The sequence below is a fragment of the Sardina pilchardus genome, chromosome 22 (assembly GCF_963854185.1).
Source record: "Sardina pilchardus chromosome 22, fSarPil1.1, whole genome shotgun sequence".
Taxonomy (NCBI): Eukaryota; Metazoa; Chordata; class Actinopteri; order Clupeiformes; family Clupeidae; genus Sardina; species Sardina pilchardus.
The window spans coordinates 9,054,554-9,074,268 of record NC_085015.1 but is presented as its reverse complement, the minus strand read 5'-3'; the positions used below and the strand labels follow the sequence as shown (position 1 = coordinate 9,074,268).

At 46.2% G+C, this 19,715-nt stretch overlaps 1 protein-coding gene across 2 annotated transcripts in view; it reads right to left on the bottom strand.

Annotated features, from left to right (window-relative positions):
* Positions 1–19,715, bottom strand: part of kcnc3b (potassium voltage-gated channel, Shaw-related subfamily, member 3b) — a 54,440-nt gene that overhangs the window by 17,526 nt on the left and 17,199 nt on the right. Inside the window, exons 2-4 of one of the 2 annotated variants that reach the window (XM_062526212.1) lie at positions 13,588–14,578; positions 10,614–10,802; positions 7,206–7,245 (exon numbers count right to left, since the gene is read on the bottom strand). In XM_062526212.1, coding sequence (XP_062382196.1) covers positions 7,217–7,245; positions 10,614–10,802; positions 13,588–14,578 — 1,209 coding nt within the window. In that variant the 3' untranslated portion in view covers positions 7,206–7,216. Of the gene's footprint in view, positions 1–7,205; positions 7,246–10,613; positions 10,803–13,587; positions 14,579–19,715 lie in introns of those variants that run through there. The other variant, XM_062526213.1, reaches the window with a different exon arrangement.

Here is a 19,715-nt window from a genome sequence, read left to right as displayed (position 1 = left end):
TTAAGGAGACACATATACATACGCACACATACATAGACACACAAACACACACACACACACACATTCACAAACTGTGAGGGTAAAAGGTCATGCCAGGAAGACAATTATGGTATAAAATCCTCGCCAATAGTTTTGTGTGTCTGTAGACATATATACTTGAGTTCGTAAAAATGTGTTGTGCACTTGCAAAAATATTTTGTAGTTGTACATTTTTTTTGTGCATGTAAAAATTATTCGTACATCTGCAAATCCGTTTTGTCACTGTGTGGAAAAAAGTTTTGTGAGTTTGCAAACGGTTTTTGCACGCACAGATTTTCCCTTTGCAAGTGCGTATCTGTTTTCTACAGACACGAAACAGATCTGCGGGTACGAAACGAATTTACAAGTGTGCAAAACTTTTTTACCAATCGCCAAAAGTCATGTGACCTAAACAGCCAATCACAGCACTGCTTACTGAACAGCCAGTCAGCCAATCAGCTCGCTTCGTTTGCAGTGTTGCCAGATTGGGCGGGTGCCCGCCCAATTGGGCTTCTTTAATATCGTTCGGCGGGGGGGAAATAAGCTGACGGCGGGTAAATAACATTTTGAGTTCAATGGTTCTCTATGAGAAAAACGTCATCGGGCGTTTTTTTGCTGAAGGCGGCGGGGTGATTGGGCGGATTTCAGTCAACCCAATCTGGCAACACTGTTTGTTTGACGTGGAAAGTCAAAAGATGTGATCATGCAAGTATCATGGATAGATTTAGCTGGCTACAGTCAAAGAAGGCTTTGGCTACAGTGCATCATATCTATAAACGTTGTACTGCATGAGCACTAGTAACGTTAACAGTTTTAATCTAGCTAGCTAAGTATATTCCTAGCAAGGACGGAACAAAATTATGTCTGCTTCTTGTACAGGGCAAAGGGAGAAATTAAACCTACCGAGTAGCTAGCTTGTGGCTGCAGACTGCAGTACAAGCAAGTTGGATATCCAACTCCGCCCACATCCAAATCGGCCATGTTGATTTACGTCACATGCCCAAACGTGAACAGCAGCTTTTCTACTGACGGCAGACTAACGTTACAGCGGTAAGTGAAAAATATATACTTTTATGCTCATAACGAAATTGCTCCGTTGACCTGGTTAAAATATCTATGACATTTGATGTTACTTGCATGTTGTATAATGTAAGATAGATAGATACGGTAGATAAAAGCAGTGTTATCTTGTCAATTTAACTTTAGCAGACGATATCTTTTACCAACCGCAAAGATGTATCTCATAAAATTGAGTTCATGCTGTATTTGTCCCGCTGTGTAAACCTACACGTACATTTCCCGTTTTAAAATATTTGCAAGATTAGTGTGAGCTTTACTGTCGAGTGTTCAACTTGACAAGCTGCAGTTTCCAGTGTTGGACAATCTAACGTTAACGTTAGCTAAGTAGTAGGCTACTTTTATCATTTCACTTTGATAAATTAGCCTGATAATTCTCTCTGCATAGTTTTAGTAATTGCAAGAGATACTGCTAATGTTCAAAGTAATACTTTTATTACGCCAGTAGCATGGCATGCGCAGAAAATATGTATTGTATAAGGTGAGGTCCATGCATAAGCCCCTTTACTATCATGTTAAATAACATTTATAATGTGTCAATGTTTTCAGCACCCAACACACTTCCTGTCCTGCCAACGAGAAATATCTAGAGGGGATAGAGATGCCCCATGCCCGTGCTGCAAATTTTCCACAGGCCATGAATATAAATTCAAGGGCCATATCATAATAACCACATGCAACATGCTGTACATCATGGAGGTAGGATTTTAAACACTTTAACATTGTTTTACACCTTCTGTAGAGTAGAGTTGTTGATGTGTGAGTAGGCTATGTTTCTGTTTCACAGACTACTACATCTGTAAGTGGAATCGACCGTGTAGGTTAACATGCCCAGCCGTTTTGTCCATGAAGAGGACATCAGGTGTTACTAAATGGGGACGATGAGGCAAAAGACTGCTTTATGTTTATGTTTGAGCTTCAAGAAGACTATAACCTATAACGTTTTCTTTGAACACTGTGAGGCTTCAGGGATTACCATCTACGCCGCCGGGTTTACCGAGGCACACTGAACCTGTCTGCTCATGACCTGAAAGTGTTGTCAACGACTGCCAGGACTGCATCCAAGATCATTGGGGCTGACCTCCCTCAGCTTCAAACGATGTACTCCACACGCTGTCAGAAGGGCTACGTCCATCATCAAATATGTCAGCCATCCAGCTCATTCCCTCTGGCTAGTGCTACCAGAGCATCACCACCCACACCACACGATGTCCCACACACCTGTCCCATACCCATGAGGCTTATTTATATTTTATGCTGGTTGTGTTTGTGAATGACTGTATAATGTGTACATATATGAATAGTTTGGCTATGTGTGCCCCCCCACACAATCTACCTACTGTTTATTTACCCCTCCTTATTGCAATGGTGGCACAAGAATTTCACTACACTGCAAAGTATATGTGACAATAAAAAAAACTTGAACTTGGAAGTTGTGCACCCTGGCCCACACCCCCACCTCTTTATTATGATAATTTGATTGTATATTTGTATTTATATAGCCTTATATAGGCCATGTGTATACTGTATGTAATTATATTGTTCCTCCTTGTCTTCCTTATCAAACATCACCCGTTCCCTTACCTTAGCCACAGGATGGACTCACTAAAGGGAGGCACCCTGGCCCACCACCCTACCCTTTCCTGCTGCATATTATTTTTGTTGTTTGTGTTGTTGTTGTTCCATATGTTCCCTTTAGCTAGAGGACAGGCTCACTAAAGTGGTGTACCTGGCCCACACCTCACACTTGCCTGTGTATGATACAAAGTCAACTGTATATATATAAGTATATATATTAATTTTCAATATTGCTGTTAATTTTGTTTCTGGACATTAAATATGTGTAGAAAACGTTTGACTCATGGAACACACCCAATAGGCTATACGTTTTTGTAGTTACTTGCTGTTTGCAAGATGAATTAATGGTGTGAAATGTAAACAACTAGAATTGCTAATGGAGTGATAAATAGTTGTTAATGCATGTTTATTGGCGAGTTTCAGTAAGTATGGAGAGCATTTTATTTTGATATCTATGCCACTCCAACAAAATCACAACTTGAAAGCAAAATAAAAATAACATTCACTTTATTCACCGATATTTTACTCTGGATTCGACCCCTCGACTTCCTGAAAATGTTAAGTATTATTCGGTAGATAATTACGCCGACGGCAGCAAAAACACCCCACTTACATGTCAACTAATGTTATCACACAATTCTAATGTAATAGTTAATTAATAGAGCGAAAATAAACATCAAGAACGCAAGGTTTATCCTTCCTTTACTGTTAGTGCGCTAAACAGAAAGAGGGACACACGTTTGAGCATGTGACGTAGGCATAGTCAATATGGCCGACTTGGATGTGGGCGGAGTTGGATATAAAACTCCGGTTTCCTGCAGTCTGCAGCCACAAGTACTTGAACCTACCACAGGCTTATAATAGGCGGCTCCTCCTGAGCGTTCACACTGGAGTTGGCTAATTGCCGACTGTTCTTTGAAATGTCAATGGCGAAACTCGCCAGACATCTCCGTCTCCGTCGCTTCAACATTTATTTATTCATTTGGTAAAATATTGGGAAAAACATATCCTGCTTTATCTACAGCCAGGATAAATTAGGCTACACATTGGCTATGGCTAGCTGCCTGGTTCAGGTTACACAAGCTTGCTCAAATAACCGGTAACATAGAGCATGTTTATACTTCACATTTCGACTCCTCTCCTCCACAACACCATCCCCGGGGTCTTAACAAGTGAACCGCGTTGGCTGGTTAGGGTTTTAAAGCATTTCCAGAAATTGCCCGGTCATTACACATCAGTGGCAATTCATTTGCAATGATTAGCATGCTAATTAACGATTTACGCTAACGCACCTAAAGCACAGCTATGTTGATATCTTGCTAGGCTTTCCGAAACAGAGTTTTTAGCTGCTACCTTGTTGCCTTCTGACAGTATGCTGTGCCTGACAGAGAGAGAGCCAATATGGGCACCCAACACAGGCACCCAAAATCTCTCTCTTGGTGCTGTGCTTCACTGCCATCCATTCAGTAGCAGGCTATAGCATCCATAGACCACTCGACACCTATCAGAATCAGAAGGAAAAAGATGATAGTTAGATCAATATGTTCAACTGATACGGAAGGCTACTTACAAGTGAAACTGTAAATTATACACATAAAAGTGTAACTTACTGATAACTAAGGCAAGCCTAATTATAAATGAGACATGTAACGTTAACCTAGCATGATGAACAGCCATAAACGTAGAACATTGATTTGACAACAGCAAGTAGCCTAGCTAGCTAGCAGCTAGCATAATGTTACTTATCATACGTTGGCCCAACAAGCACAAAATGAGTTTGTAAGTTAGACAGCACGATGCACATAGACTGTAAACATGCCAGAATTTAATTTAGTACAATTTCACAATAAGACATTAACGTTAGATAAAGAAATGCCTGCTTACCATTTAGAGGAGCAGCCAACTTGACAGAGCGCTGAACACCGTTGCTTTGAGTGTTGTTAGAATTAAGAAAGCGAGCCATTCAGTAAGCGGTGCTGTGATTGGCTGTTTAGGTCACATGACTTTTGGCGATGCACGTGACTTTAGGCGATTGGTAAAACGTTTTGGACACTTGTAAATTCGTTTCGTACCCGCAGATCTATTCCGTGTCTGTAGAAAACAGATACGCACTTGCAAAGGGAAAATCTGGGCGTGCAAAAACCGTTTGCAAACTCACAAAAAAATTTCCACACAGTGACAAAACGGATTTGCAGATGTACGAATAATTTTTACATGCACAAAAAAATGTACAACTACAAAATATTTTTGCAAGTGCACAACTTATTTTTACGAACTCAAAATATGTCTACAGACACACAAAACTTTTGGCGAGGATTTTATACCATAGACAAATGCCAAGAAAAAAGAAAATGGGCGAGACAATAGGTCATCTTGGAGGACAGAACAGGACAGAACAGGAGAAGACAGCACAGCACACAAACACAAGAGCGTGGAGGAAAACAGAGACACTCCGACTGCAGAGGTTACCCATCAGAGTGCACAAGCACTGAAGCCTAATGCTGGAGCACTTGCTCACAAACCATGACACAGCATTTTAAATTCATAATGCATTCACATAATAATACAAGTGTAAATGAGGTTTGCTGTTCATGATTTGTGTCTGATGGCAACCTTAGATCGTCAGAAGGGACATAAAATACTGTGAGAGAAACAAACTGGATGTGAGTGATTATGAATTCTCAACTGTAGCCTACTTATTGATTTGGTCCTCTTACTGTTACAAGACCGGGGGAGGGGAAAGAGAATCAGCACTCTCAACTGACTTTACAAGCTAGCCACATTAGCGGTGCTGGCTAAGGAAGTCTATAAGCCACAAAGGTACATTAACTACATTTAGCGCATTACTGACTGCACAGAGAGGACATGATGCTACAGCGCATTAGATACACAGATATCATAAGTGCCTTAAATGAAAGGAGAAAAAAACGTACAGGAACTACCACAAGCTATTAGCCATTCAAGCTACATTAGCTTCAGACTGATATGCTCTTTACTGCATATCTTCACAGGGCTTGCCAGGGAACAGCACGCTCTCATGTTGAGTCTTATGGTCTTGAGTTGAACAGAGGGGGGCGGCATATAAGACACACACAAGAACGGGACAGACACTCACAGGCAGATATGATGCAATTTGGTTAGATGTGATCGATCTGGTAGCCTACCAATAACCTACTATGTTTACACACAAAAACTGTGTGTGGGGCATAATATATGAAAAAGATACAAACTGGACAGACAGACAAATAAACACAAACACACACACACACACACACACACACACACACACAAACAGAGTAAAAAGGAAGCACAAAGAAAACAGAAGATCTAGACTTTTGTACAGATAAACAGAAACTGACATGAAGTTTGACTGAAAGACAGAAACAAAAACACAGGGCAAAGAAAGTGTTCAAGAAGAAAAGAAAAAGGAGTAAGCGACTGAAACAGATTAAAGAAAGAGAGAGAGAAAGTGAGAGAGAGGTTAGAGAGAGAGAGAGAGCGAGAGAGAGAGAGAGAGAGAAGGAAATCATAAAGGAGTAAATGGGTGCATAACTAAGACCATTTTGACCCTAAGACTCTTCCTACAGCATGCACACACTGCAGCAGGAAAGTTAGGGGCCACACAGACAAGTGCCAGCGAGGGAACAGTACAGGGAGAGCGGCGGCCACAGGGACCCAGCAGGAACAGAACTAGAACCAGAACCAGAACCAGAACCTTCAGCCAGAACACAAACACACAACACAGCGACACACAGAGCTCAGCTCAGAGGCACGGCACATGGCGTCACCAGGAGCCGGAGGAGAGAGAGGGGTTGGGGGGGGGGGGGGGATTGGCACGCTCGAGTCCCGCTTTAAAACACACGAGGGGGGGGGGGGGGGGGGGCGAGGGAGACCGTGCCCTTCAGCTCTGCCCACGCAGCCTCAAAGTCACCCGGGAGGGTTGGCACCAGTCAGCCTCTTCGCCCAGAGGCGGTGAGCTCAGCACACCACGCTCAGCACACCACCACTGGGGCAGTTGGCTGACTGGGACACGGGTGGAGCAATTATGCCCCATGAGGGGGGTTAGGAAGCATGGAGGGGCAAGACAAGCTAGTCGTGAGTGCTGCCCCTCATAACCCCCCCCCCCCCACTGACTCCCGTGACATCCTTTTTGGCAGGGCCAGGGCCTCAGACGCATAATATCACTATCAGTCGGCCTGGTGTGCCAGGTGGAGTGGGCGTCTGCCAACCCGAGGTTAGACGCAGGGCAGGGCTGGGGCACTGCGCGGGCAACGGCCCAATTCTCTGACAGGAAATACCCTCAAGTGGCTCACAACAAGCCACGATCAGATTGGAGAAGGAGCTTTTTTAGGGATACTTTTTTCCCCCCTGGCCTCAACTCAAGCCCCCCTCCGTTTTTCTTTGTTTTGAAGCAGGACAGGGAGAGTAGATTTTGTTCCAAAAGACCTTGGTGAGGGCAAACCGAAGCTGTTCCAGGCGTCCTTGGGGAGGGATACCTCTCTGCACAAGGCTGGCTTACCTTCCCCCCGCCTGAGGCTGTCTGTCAATCAGTCAATGAGTACGTCCACAGGTCTGTCAACGTGTGCGGTCAGTGTGTCAGTTTCGCTCACATACAGAAATATATAGAGATATAGATATACACATACACAAAGACAAATACAGAAGACCCATAGCCGTTGGGCTACAATAAGCACAGAAAGCACATTGTTTCGGAGGTCGGGCGAATAGTACTCCGTAATCATGCCACACAAAGACACACACGGAAAAGCCATTTTTCATGTAACTGTATAAGCAGTTGTGCACAGGAGAATAATTCATGTGCTTTTGCGATGCAGACTCTCTCTCTCTCTCTCGCTATCGCGCTCTCGCTCTCTCTCTCTCTCTCTCTCTCTCGCCCCGTGGGTCACTGGGCCTAATGGAGCGAGGAGCGTGGAGCGGCGCTGAGCGTGTTGGAGTGGCGAGTTTTGCCCCCTCCTCGCTCTGCGGGGCGACTGGCGGGACAGAAACATCGCGCGGACGACGTGAATCGCTCCGCCGCCGCTGCTGTCGGCGGATTTGGCACCAGATCAGGGAGTACTATTCGCGCGACCTCGAGGGCTTCGCTGACCCCCCTGCTGAACTTTGACCCCGGGAGCGACAGTCGAAAGCACAACGTCGCACCCACTCCACTGCACACTCTTCATGGCGCACAGCACTAGTGAATATTTATATATTATTACCGTGTGTGTAAACCACGGCAACGGTTTTTGGCTAAAGGTTTTTTCCGCTAACGTGCGCGTGTACAACAGAGTGCGACGTGTGTGTGTACGCTCGACAGTCCTTCAGGGTCAAATGTCACCAGGGCAGAAAGAAAGAGAGGGACAGAGAGAGAGAAAGAAGGGAGAGAGCGATAGAGATAGGGAGTGAGACAGTGGGAGATTGAGAGAAAGCCACACGAGTAGGGAACACAGTAAGCAACGTCACGAAACACCACGAACACGACACTCGCGCACTACACAGCGTTAAGAGAGGACAGAGAGACAGACACAGTGTAATAGGTAGGAATGAGTAAGCCCACATACAAACGCGTGATATGACACAACCTGAAGAGAGAGACAACATAGATCGCGTGAGACAACACCCCATCTCACCTGAACACACACACACACACACACACACACACTCACGCTCACCCCATCTCACCTGAACACACACACACACACACACACACGCTCACCCCATCTCCTCTCTTGCACACAAACACACACACACACACACACCACATCCCATACAGAGCAGCGCTCCTACATTAGTCAGTGGGAAACTGTATACACTGGACTTTTGTGTGGGTTTTGTGGTGTACACAGACAGAACATGTCATAGTTTGATTGACGGCACAGGATGTGAGAAACGCAAGGAGCACCTTTGGGTTTAATACTGAACACTGTGGCCTACTGAGTTCAGGCTGGGTTTGAGCTCATGTAGAGTCATAAGGATGACCAGAAGGAAGGAGCCTCTAAAGTGAAGTTAAACGCATAAAAACACATCAAAAGAGCTACTGTAAGCTACTATATAGAGCTACTATATACCAAATCAGGCTGGATTTCATGTGTGTAGAGGTGAATGCAGTGAAGGCTCAACACAGCCTGAACTCAACAAACCAGCCCGTGAGCAAAAGCCCACACAAAGAACACTCAGTCGTACGCACGGTTCAACTCTTATCAAGAAAAGAATGCAACATACAATCACTGGAATACAGCTGTGGCTAACGACACATATTGGAAACGCTGTGACTGTGTGTACCGGAACTCGTGTTTCATGTGCGTGTCTGTTACCGTGAAACATCGTCTTTGTGTGTGTGTGTGTGTGCATGTGCATGTGTGTGTGTGTGTGTGTGTACTGTACGTGTGTGTATGTATGTAGAGGGGTGGATTTTAACCAAGCACAGAGCCCCGGGGCTTGCTGGCTACTGCTGCCATGTTGTGTGGCAGGGCAACGTTACCTCTCAGGGCTTATGGTTTGATCCAGGAGGAGGCGGAGTTTGCATTGAGGTCCTGCTGTAGCAGGGACCCTTCCAGCTTATACCATTCCTCAGCCAGGGAGGGGTCAGGGGCTGCTGCCAGGGCGGATGCCTCTGGGGTGGGGGGTGGGAGTGAGGGGTGTATGTTGTGTGTGTGGGGGGTTCATTTGGGGGTGAGGGGGTTGTGGTGATGTTAGAGAGGGTAGAGGAGTGTTGGGTTTGTTTAGGAGGGGGGGTCGTGTAATGGGGGAAGGAAGTGCAGGTTTTGTGGTGGGTGTTTATTGGTGGTAACATTATGGATCAGAGGGTTGTAGTTTGGGATGAGCATGTGTGTGTGTGTGTGTGTGTGTGTGTTTGGGGGGGGGTGTAGGATGAGAGGATGTGGAGCGGGTGATAAGCACAGAAGCGATGGGAAAGTGAAGGATGCACAAGCAAGACAACAGAGAGATGGAGGGAGGTGGGGATTCAGCAATAAGTTATAAAAGGCACAAGTGAGATGGAGAAGAGAGTGAGTAGAGGAAAAGGGAAAAAGAGGCAGAGAGGAGTAAATGAGAAAGAAATTAATTAATGCATGGTAATTTAATATCCAAGAAAGAGACAGATAAAGAAAGAATGAGAGAGAGCTAGAAAGAGAGAGATAGTGAATGCAGAGAAAAAGAAAAAATACATAAAATAAACTGATTAAAAAAGACAGTGTTTGACATACAGTCAGAGTACGGGACAAACACCTAAACAAAAAAAAGAAGAAGCAAAGAAAGAGTGAAAGATCGATACTGAGCTACATAGACAAACAGACAGAGAGAATGGAGAGATAGAGAAAGAATAGAGAAAGAGATATGAGCTAGAAAGAGAGAAGCAGGAGTCAAAGCAGTGACAGAAGAAAGGAGAGGATGGACAAAAGCTGCTAGACAAGTTACTGTGGCTTGGTCTAGACGTTAACAGACTGCATGTATGGCTCGGATTTCGGGGTGATGGGTGTAGATCTATATTCCCAGTTAGCTTTGCTGCCTGTTGTTATGTCCGTGTGTGTGCGTGTCTGTGTGTGTGCGACTGTGCGTGTGTGTGTGTGTGTGCTTGTGTGTGTGTTTGCCCTTGGCAAGTCAGTGCACACAAATATAGATCTCCATCTGCTAGATGGCGGACTCAGTCCACTGTCGCGTAATGGCGTTGTGTGCAGAGTAGACGTGAGACATTTTTTAGTGATGGCTATGAACTGGCGTTAGCGGGTTTGGTTGAGAGCAACAGCTCTGCGTGAGTCGACTGAAGAGGGCGCAGATCCATAACATTTCAGATCAGGAGCACAGATCTTTGTAGTGGGTTGTTGTTGTTATGTTGTTATTATGTTATTATTATGTTATTATTATGATTGTTATTGTTCTTGGGAGGGGATTGGTTGGGGTTGGGTTTGGGGGACAGCGGCGGCGAGCGCAGGGAGTCTTACCTTTCCTCACGTTTGTGTCAGTGGTGCGGAACTCGCGCGTGTTTAGCAGGAAGCAGGCGCGGTCCTGCGGGTAGCGGTCGCGGGTGCGGCCCGCCGGGCTGCGCTCCTCGGGGCTCAGGACCTGGTCAATCGTGGGGCAGTCCTCGTTGGCCAGGGCAGCGTTGGCCGCGTCGCCGTTCTGCTTCGAGTCTGAGAGAGAGAGAAGGGCGATGGAGGGAGAGAAGTGCAGTGGACAGAGAGAGAGAAAGTGAGAGAAAGGGGGGGAAACATGGTACAGAACAGGAAAGGAGAGAGAAAGACAGGGAGAGACAGAGAGATGAAGAGAGAGAGAGAGAATGAGGGATGAAGGGCGAGGCGTGAGGAGAGAGGTAGAGGGCGCAGAGCAGTGAGATAAGTACTGTAGCTGAGGGAGAAACAGAGAGAACAGAGAGTTAGCAGAGGAGGAGAGAAGGGGACATCTCAATGAGCAGGGCACCAGCAGTGAGTATAAAGACACACACACACACACACACACACACACACACACACACACACACACACACACACACACACACATACACACTGCACATAAAGCTAAACCCTACCACATACACACGTACATTCACACACACACACACACACACACACACACACATGTGCATCTGTAATCCAGACTGACGCATCCTCTTGGAGCGCTGCATGTCTGCGCCAGAGGAGCTGAGTGTACGTGTGCTGAGGAAACACTGTGTGCGCAGGGCCACGTTCACACAGCACAGCACAGCACAGAACCAGCAGGGAAGAGAGACAGAGAGAGAGAGAGAGAGAGAGAGAGAAGAAGGGATAGACAGAGAAGGGGGGGAGGAAAAATATCTATACGAAGGACAAAGAGGAGAAGAGGCAGCGAGGTAGAAGGTAGAGAAACTATGAGAGCAAAAAAAAGAGAGAAGGAGAGAGAGAAGGAGGGAGAGAGATGGAGAGAGAGAGAGAGAATATATGCAGGCAGAGTGCAGTTCATCTCCTCAGACACAGCTGTCAGCTCTAATCTCCGAGCCTTCACAGCTCAACTATTTACTGACGTACCCACAGCAAACTGCAATGGGGGAAGTGCAGGCTGAACAAGTGCTTCCAATTACACTGAATTAAAAAATCAAAACCAACGGCAGTAACCTAAGTAGGATATCATGTGGAAGGATTTGGTTAAGTCTTACTATTAACTCCCCCATATGGTGCGGAAAATATCATTCATAATAATGACACATTGCACATTTTTATGGCTTTGGCTATTTGAGAGAAGAGGGAGTATTCCTGGAAATATGTCAACAAATCACATCCCCGCCATCTCATAAACAATGCATGCCTTAGGCTTTCACCTCATCAAAAATAAATAAACAAAGAGTCTGGAATCTGCCTCTTCAGTGTGATGTGAGATGTGAGCTTTTGCTTGTGTCTGGCTTTTCGTGAACAACACTGATATTTGCGGTCTAAAGACATACTGATGACTCCCGCTGCATATGAGAGGTGAGAGAATTCTTTTCAGTGGCTAGTCTAACCGATTCGTTTCTCATGTTGAACATGAAGGAGCAATTGCTAGTTTGGAGTTTAACACCGTTTTCAACTGGAGTTGGAGTTGGGAGTTGGAGTTTAAAACCGTGTTAAACTCCAAACTAGTGGCAGAGCAATTGCCCCGGACAGTTTTGTGGGACACTTGACCCTTGACCCTTAGCCACTGAATCAGTGGTGTGTGGTGTGGGCTTCTCTAACACACAGCTGCAGCGTCCAAGCCCCCGAGCAGGCCGAGGAGGACGCAGCTCCGCCTGCCCGCGCGCCCGCCTGCAGTGTTGGCCTGTGTGTTTATGTGTAAAAACAACAACACATTAAGTCATTAGAGTCTGTGGGGCTGCAGACAGATGGAGCGCTCAGGGCAAGTGTCTGGACTTAACCAGTTGATCATAAATTAGAGATCAGATCTGATGGTGCCTGCAAAAGCTCTCAGAAGCAGACAATGAGAATAAAAACACACTACCCACACTACCCAGCTCTAAATTAGAGTGAAAAGTAAATACATTGGTTATTTAAAATCTACAATGAACCATTATTGTTAGTCAGTATTACCAGACTGATAAGGCTACATCTAATGAATGTTATAGCTTACTGTCTTCTGTCACTACATTCTACTCAGTTATATGATGATGATGATGATATACTGTATCTCCTGTCTCTTAATGTCTCTGTTTATAACTCACTGCAAGCTAGAGGATGTATAAGATAATAGCACAAGCGTCCTGAATGAAGTGCTGGTGATATGATAAGTGATGTGGCTGTCTGATAATAGAGGCCATGTGGATAAGTAGAAAGGTTCCTAGAAGGTGCATCTGAAGTAGATGCTGTGCATCACAGTTCAGCTGGATTCAGCCCTCTAACTTCTCTGTAGCTGGGTCTCCATTCATATTTCTCTTGCACATTTTAACCACTCAAACAAGAGATCCTGGCGGGAAACCCTTGAAATTTGCATACAGTATTGAAATGTGCATACGAGCTTGATTGGCTAGCAGGGGGCGAGATGACCCCTTGAGCTGCATAGGTATAATAAGGGATTAAAGTGGATGGAAACGGTTAATTCGCATTTGTTGCATCTACAGTATACCTACATGTTTTCATAGACAATGCCCTAATGACCTTACATTTTGAGCAACTGTTCAGAACTCTACCCTTTATTAGGAGAATGTCCATTTTGAATATGCATAAAATGGAATAGAAATACACGCAGATAAGCATTTCTTTAGCAGAATTTTCAAGAATGTGCATAAAATCTGCAAACTCAGCTCAGTTAGGCCTATAGGTTATATAATCTCTCGAATAATTTATTTATATTTCTATTTTCTTTCTGAAACGACTTCTATTTGTATCTAATAAACTTCCTGTTCTCTTTGAAAAATAATTCTGATCGGACATGTAACTGCATGCAACGAGAGGTCACCTGCACCGTCCAACTCACCTCGGTTTATCTCGATGATCTCCTCCTGTGCGAGTGGACAGTCCCCGGTGAGGCCCAGCGAGCCCCCTGAGCCCATCACGCCACCCAGCACGTTACCCAAGATTCTCTGGGGCGAGGCAGTAGCCATGGCGAGCGCGTCGGGCTTACAGTAGTTGGGCGAGCCGGGCTGGGGCGCCCGCGGAATGTGCTTGTTCTTCTTCTTGGGCAGCTTCTGCTTGGCCATGGCCAGCGAGTAGTACATGCCGAAGTTGTTGACGATGACGGGCACGGGCATGGCGATGGTCAGCACGCCCGCCAGGGCGCAGAGGGCGCCCACCAGCATGCCCGACCACGTCTCCGGGTACATGTCCCCGTAGCCCAGCGTGGTCATGGTGACCACCGCCCACCAGAAGCCGATGGGGATGTTCTTGAAGTTGGTGTGGGCGCTGGCGGTGGGGTCGGCCGGGTCGGCGCCGATGCGCTCGGCGTAGTAGATCATGGTGGCGAAGATGAGCACGCCCAGCGCCAGGAAGATGATGAGCAGGAGGAACTCGTTGGTGCTGGCGCGCAGCGTGTGGCCGAGCACGCGCAGCCCCACGAAGTGGCGCGTCAGCTTGAAGATGCGCAGGATGCGCACGAAACGCACCACGCGGAGGAAGCCCAGCACGTCCTTGGCCGCCTTGGAGGAGAGTCCGCTCAGGCCCACCTCCAGGTAGAAGGGCAGGATGGCCACAAAGTCAATGATGTTCAGCGAGCTCTTGAAAAACTCCGCCTTGTCCGGGCAGAAGAACACGCGCGTGATGACCTCGATGGTGAACCAGATGACGCACATGCCCTCCACGTAGGTCAGCCAGCTGTCGGTCACCACCTCGTACACAATCTCCTCCTGGGTGGTGTTGCCCACCGTCACGTTCTCTGTGCGGTTGTAGATGGTGTTGAAGGCCTCGTGCGTCTCCATGCAGAAGGTGGAGATGGAGACGAGGATGAAGAAGAGAGAGAGGAACGCCACATACTGTAAGAGAAGATGAAAAAGGAGTGAGAATCCTATACGCTTAAATATATACCTTTACAGTTAAATGTCCGATTATGGGTTGTTGGTAGCATAGTGGATAAGTAGCTGGGCTAGCATGCAGTAGCCTCAAAAGTTGGGGGTTCAATTCCAGGCTTCCATCCACCATTGTGCCCATGAACAAGGCACTAAATCCCGAGCTATAATTGACATATAGAAGTCACCTTGGATAAAAGCACCTGCTAAATAAATAAAAATGATAGATAGATAGATAGATAGATAGATAGATACTTTATTGATCCCCAAGGGGAAGTTCAAGGTCCCAGCAGCTTAAGACACCACACACAACATACAGTACAATGTAAACAATGCAAACAGGAAGATTAAAAAGCAAATCAACAATCAACAATCAACAATGACTAAAGGAGCAGTAGAATACTACAGATAAGGTATGCATGAATGTACTGAGGATTGGTACTGTGATCCAGTCTGAGGTGTGTGTCAAGTTGGTAGTGCAAATAAGTCCAACAGTGCAACAGTGCAAGATAAAATTCTAGTGACCAGTAATACATATGTACAGTACAAAATGTAAGCATAGTAATAATAATAACAGTACTAATATAAAATGCCAAATCTAAATATTGTATTTTATACTGTACTGAATGAACAAGAGAGGAAAACAAAAGAGCAACACTTATTGGAATCAGGCCTACTGGACTAACGGACAAACGCCCATTTGGATGGCACCCAGGCATCAGCTGGCTGACCATAACATGCATTTGGGGAAACTTTCTGGAAGTCTCTATGTGGGACATCAGCAGCGAGAGGATCGATATAAAAATGATTTGTGACATCAAGTCACAGTGGAGATGTGAAATGCTCCAGAGAATGTGTTAGGCTCTTTTTCCAGACTACTTTAAATAGCATGAACTAATTCAACAAATCTATTAGCAAAGGCCCTAAATGTACACCAGTAACTTGATCTTGATAATGATCACATTTGCCGTATCTAATGACTGGCGATCACATTTCTCTACATGTCTGGACACTTAAAGTAAACAAAATGAATTCCAGTAAGACTGCAGACTGCAGACAGATGCCCTGTTACTGCATTTCCGCTTCATCTTGTGTAAATGTACTGGCATTATAATATCTGTACTGTTTACAGGCTTTTATAGTGTCCTTCAGGAATAAAAATGTGAAGAATTCTGCACACTTTATAGTCACAACTTTAGACTTCCTTTGAACTATCTTACAGAATATAAATCACCACACACATATCTTCAATTTATTCAACAGTTTAAACCTTGCTTGCCAAAAGAAGACACAGTCGAGAGCAGTTCTGTATTACAGCCAACGTTTGAACAAACGCTCCAGGTATCATTTTGCTGCGGTGTCTCGCCTATCGTCTGTGGCTCAGACAAAAACACATCTGTGCGCTGGGCTGGCTGAGGTAAGTGCTGATGCTAACTTTATTTCTGTTTGGACACCTTCCTTAATTGGCCCGGTCCTTCGGGGGTTGGGGGGAGACCAACCCTGTAGAAGGAGGCGCGTCCAATTTCCGTACTCCCGCTCCCTGTGTGGGCCTACTCAGCTGTTCCTCACGAGTCCCACGCGGACCATCTCGGCGCCAGGAGGATGTGGGTCTACTTTCCGTCTATGAGGCCCGGCTGACGCAACTGCCCTACTTTAAGCTTTGCTGCCTGCGTGTTTATCGTTTCATTAGCGCTGACAAAACAGGCCTGTCGCAAGCATCTTTTTCACATCAACCGAAAGATCTGAGGAGTAATGGAACAGAATCTCCTGGAATTTTTTTTTTTTTTTTTGAGAGAGCCCACCACCACAGCGAGAGATTCCTTCGGATGAGCTGAGATGAGTAGCTAATAGGCTACTCTAGCTCGTTGTGGTTTGGAGAGAGTGGCCCTTGCTCGAGTCTGGTTGGTCACGTTCAAAAACACTAGTGCCTGCCACGGTTCATAGCTGTTCCTTTCCCCCTCTTCTGCCTCCCTGTCCTGGGCCCTCATTAAGATTCCGTGTGTATGTTCTGCGCTGTGCTCCTAATGCATTCCTATGAATTATAAAACACACAGACTAAGAGAAGACACTCATCCATACTGTAAGGACAGCGTTGAGGGGTTTGTATGTGTATTCCATCCAAGCCCCTCTCTTTCTCTCCCTCTCTCCTCTCTCTCACACACACATACACACAAATATCCCCTCATACATGCAAAGCCACTCACACATGTATACACACACAGACACACACAGACACACACACACACACACACACACACACACAGGCAACTACATCTCACACGCGGCAACCCATGCGAATAAGCTCTACAGGCACTGAAATGGGGTTGAGTGCTTTTTTTAACCAATCTAGCCACCTCTCCACTCCTTGTCTCCCCTCCCTCTATTGCTTCCATATTTGTTTCATAACCACCCCAGTATCTGCCTCCTTTTTTCCCTCCACCTGCTCTCTCTCTCTCTCGCTGTCTCTCCCTCTCACACAGACACACACATTCTACACACACACATAGTACATCACCCTGTGTTTGAGTGTACAGTACATATCTGTGTCTGTGTGCATGTGTGTGTGTGTGTGTGTGTGTGTGTATGTGGATGCGTACATGTGTGTGTGTGTGCATGTGCATTGCTCTTGTAATCAATTCTGAATTGTTCTCCTTGGTTCCATCCCCCACCCTGTCCCCATCCCCACCACTACACCCCCCCCCTCCCCACAGCAGCATGTCTCCATCCTCTGCCTCAAATCAACAAAGTGTATCCATTTCCCATTTAGTGCTTGAGCGAGAGACTATGGCCCTGTGAGTGCGGGAGAGGGAAGGAGAGGGGCTGTAATGACTGTTTCTACAGTGAGGTTATTCCCCACGGTCTTCTGCTGGCTACACCCCTCCACCCCCCCACCGCTCCTCACAGACACACATCATACACATGCAACGCACACACACACACACCACACGCACAGAGAGAGCATCCTGCTTCCTTTCTCTCTCCTTCCGTCGTTCCCTGTCTCCCTCCATCTTTCCCCCTCTCCCTCACCGTGCTTCGCACCAGTCCAGGCATGACCTACTTTGTGGTTGCTGCAGTGCTCTCTCTCCGTCTCTCTCTCTCTCTCTCTCTCCCTCTCTCTTCTCTCTCTGTCTCTCTCTCCTTCTCTCCTTCTCCCGCCGTCTCCCCTCTCACTGGCCAGGTTCTCAATCACAAACCACGAGCGGTATGCACCCTCCACCCATCCTTCTCTCCACCCGTTCTGCCCCCTCTACCCATCCTTCTCTCCACTCGTTCTGCCCCCAAATCCCTTCATCCCCTCTTTCTTCTTGTATTAATATTTTCACTCTCGTCACCCCCCACCACACACACACACACACACACACACACACACACACACACACACACACTGCTGTCTCCTCTCACTCTGCACCCCCAACAATGTGCTCTGTGGCTGCTACCCTCATTGTCTCCGAGGTTTAAACAAACCTGCCACGTTGTTGGCTCATACATATATGACTGATGACCCTACAAGAGAGAAATGAGAGAGAGAGAGAGAGAGAGAGAGAGAGAGAGAAAGAGAGGCAGACCAAGACAGAAAGAAAGGGAAAGAGAAATAGAGAAAGCCAGACTAGGACCGAGACAAGGAGAGAGGGAGAGAGGAAAAGAGGGAGGGAAAGACAGAGAGTGAGAGAGAGAGAGGGAAAGAGAAAGAAAGAGAGGCAGACCAAGACAGAAAGATAGGGAGAGAGAAATAGAGAAAGCCAGACTAGGACCGAGACAAGGAGAGAGGGAGAGAGGAAAAGAGGGAGGGATAAACAGAGAGAGGGAGAAAGAGAGGGAGAGAGAAAGAAAGAAAGAGAGGCAGACCAAGACAGAAAGAGAGGGAAAGAGAAATAGAGAAAGCCAGACTAGGACTGAGACAAGGAGAGAGGGAGAGAGGAAAAGAGGGAGGGAAGAATAGACAGAGGGAGAGAGGGAGAGAGAGAGAGGGAGAGAGACAGAGAGAGACACCCTCTGGTATATCAAAGTGCATCAGGCATTTCCCCCTGATTCCTAAAGACGCCACCACTTAGTCCGAGCAGTCATTCACATTCCCTTCCGGCTCTAAGCTTTTCTCCCTCTGCTTCATTGTGTTAAAGCAAATGCATCACTTTCCCTTAGTGTCTCTTGCTCTCCCGTTCACTCTCTCTCTCTCTCTCCCTCTCTCTCTCTCTCTCTCTCTCTCTCCCTCTCTCTCTCTCTCTCCCTCTCTCTAGGAAGGCAGAAGAGAGGGATAAATCAAGGAAATTCCTCAGGGAAGAACAGATATCATGGGGGCAGAGGGCATAAATAAGGCTCGGAAATGGGAGGGAATGCATGTGGGGGAAAAAAAATCAAAATAAGGGCAAAGAGCTGCATCTGAGCTTTACTCGCTTGGGGCTACAGTGTGAGTATCATGGCAGTGACTAACTCGGCGCATGTGTTCGTATGAACGGCAGGGCAAACTCGAGGTGAGACCATCGCACCAATGAGACAGAGAGCATTGAGTCAGACTAGTCTGTGCGTATGTGTGTGTGTGTGTGTGTGTGTGTGTGTGTGTGCGTGTGTGTGTGCATGCCCACACATCTGTGTATGTGGAAAGCATTAGTGTGTAATGTATGTGTTGCTTCACCGGCGCAGTAATGCTCAGCAGTGAATTCATGACCATTATGATGATTATAAACAGAAATATCTTTAAAGGTTTGTGTGAATGATACGTGTGTGGGTGAATACAGTTGCTGAATGTGAAAGTGTGTGTGTGTGTGTGTGTGTGTGTGTGTGTGTGTGTATGTGAGAGAGACACACACACTTAAAGAGTCAGGTCTTTTATAAGCAATGAAGACATCCAGTACTGTAGATCAGGGCAGACACACACAAAGAGACAGATGATGAAAGAGGCGGTAAAGGGCTGCGACAAAATCATAAAATGCTCATTAAATTAGATGCCTGAAAGTTTCGCTACTTAAAAGCAGGGGATAGAAAAACTAAGCAATATTTTGATGATAATACGATTCTTTGCCCACGATACTGTGCCACAGTAACGTTACAATCATGAATCAGTGCAATTGCAATGAATTACAAAAAGATTGATTTATGGTACATCACG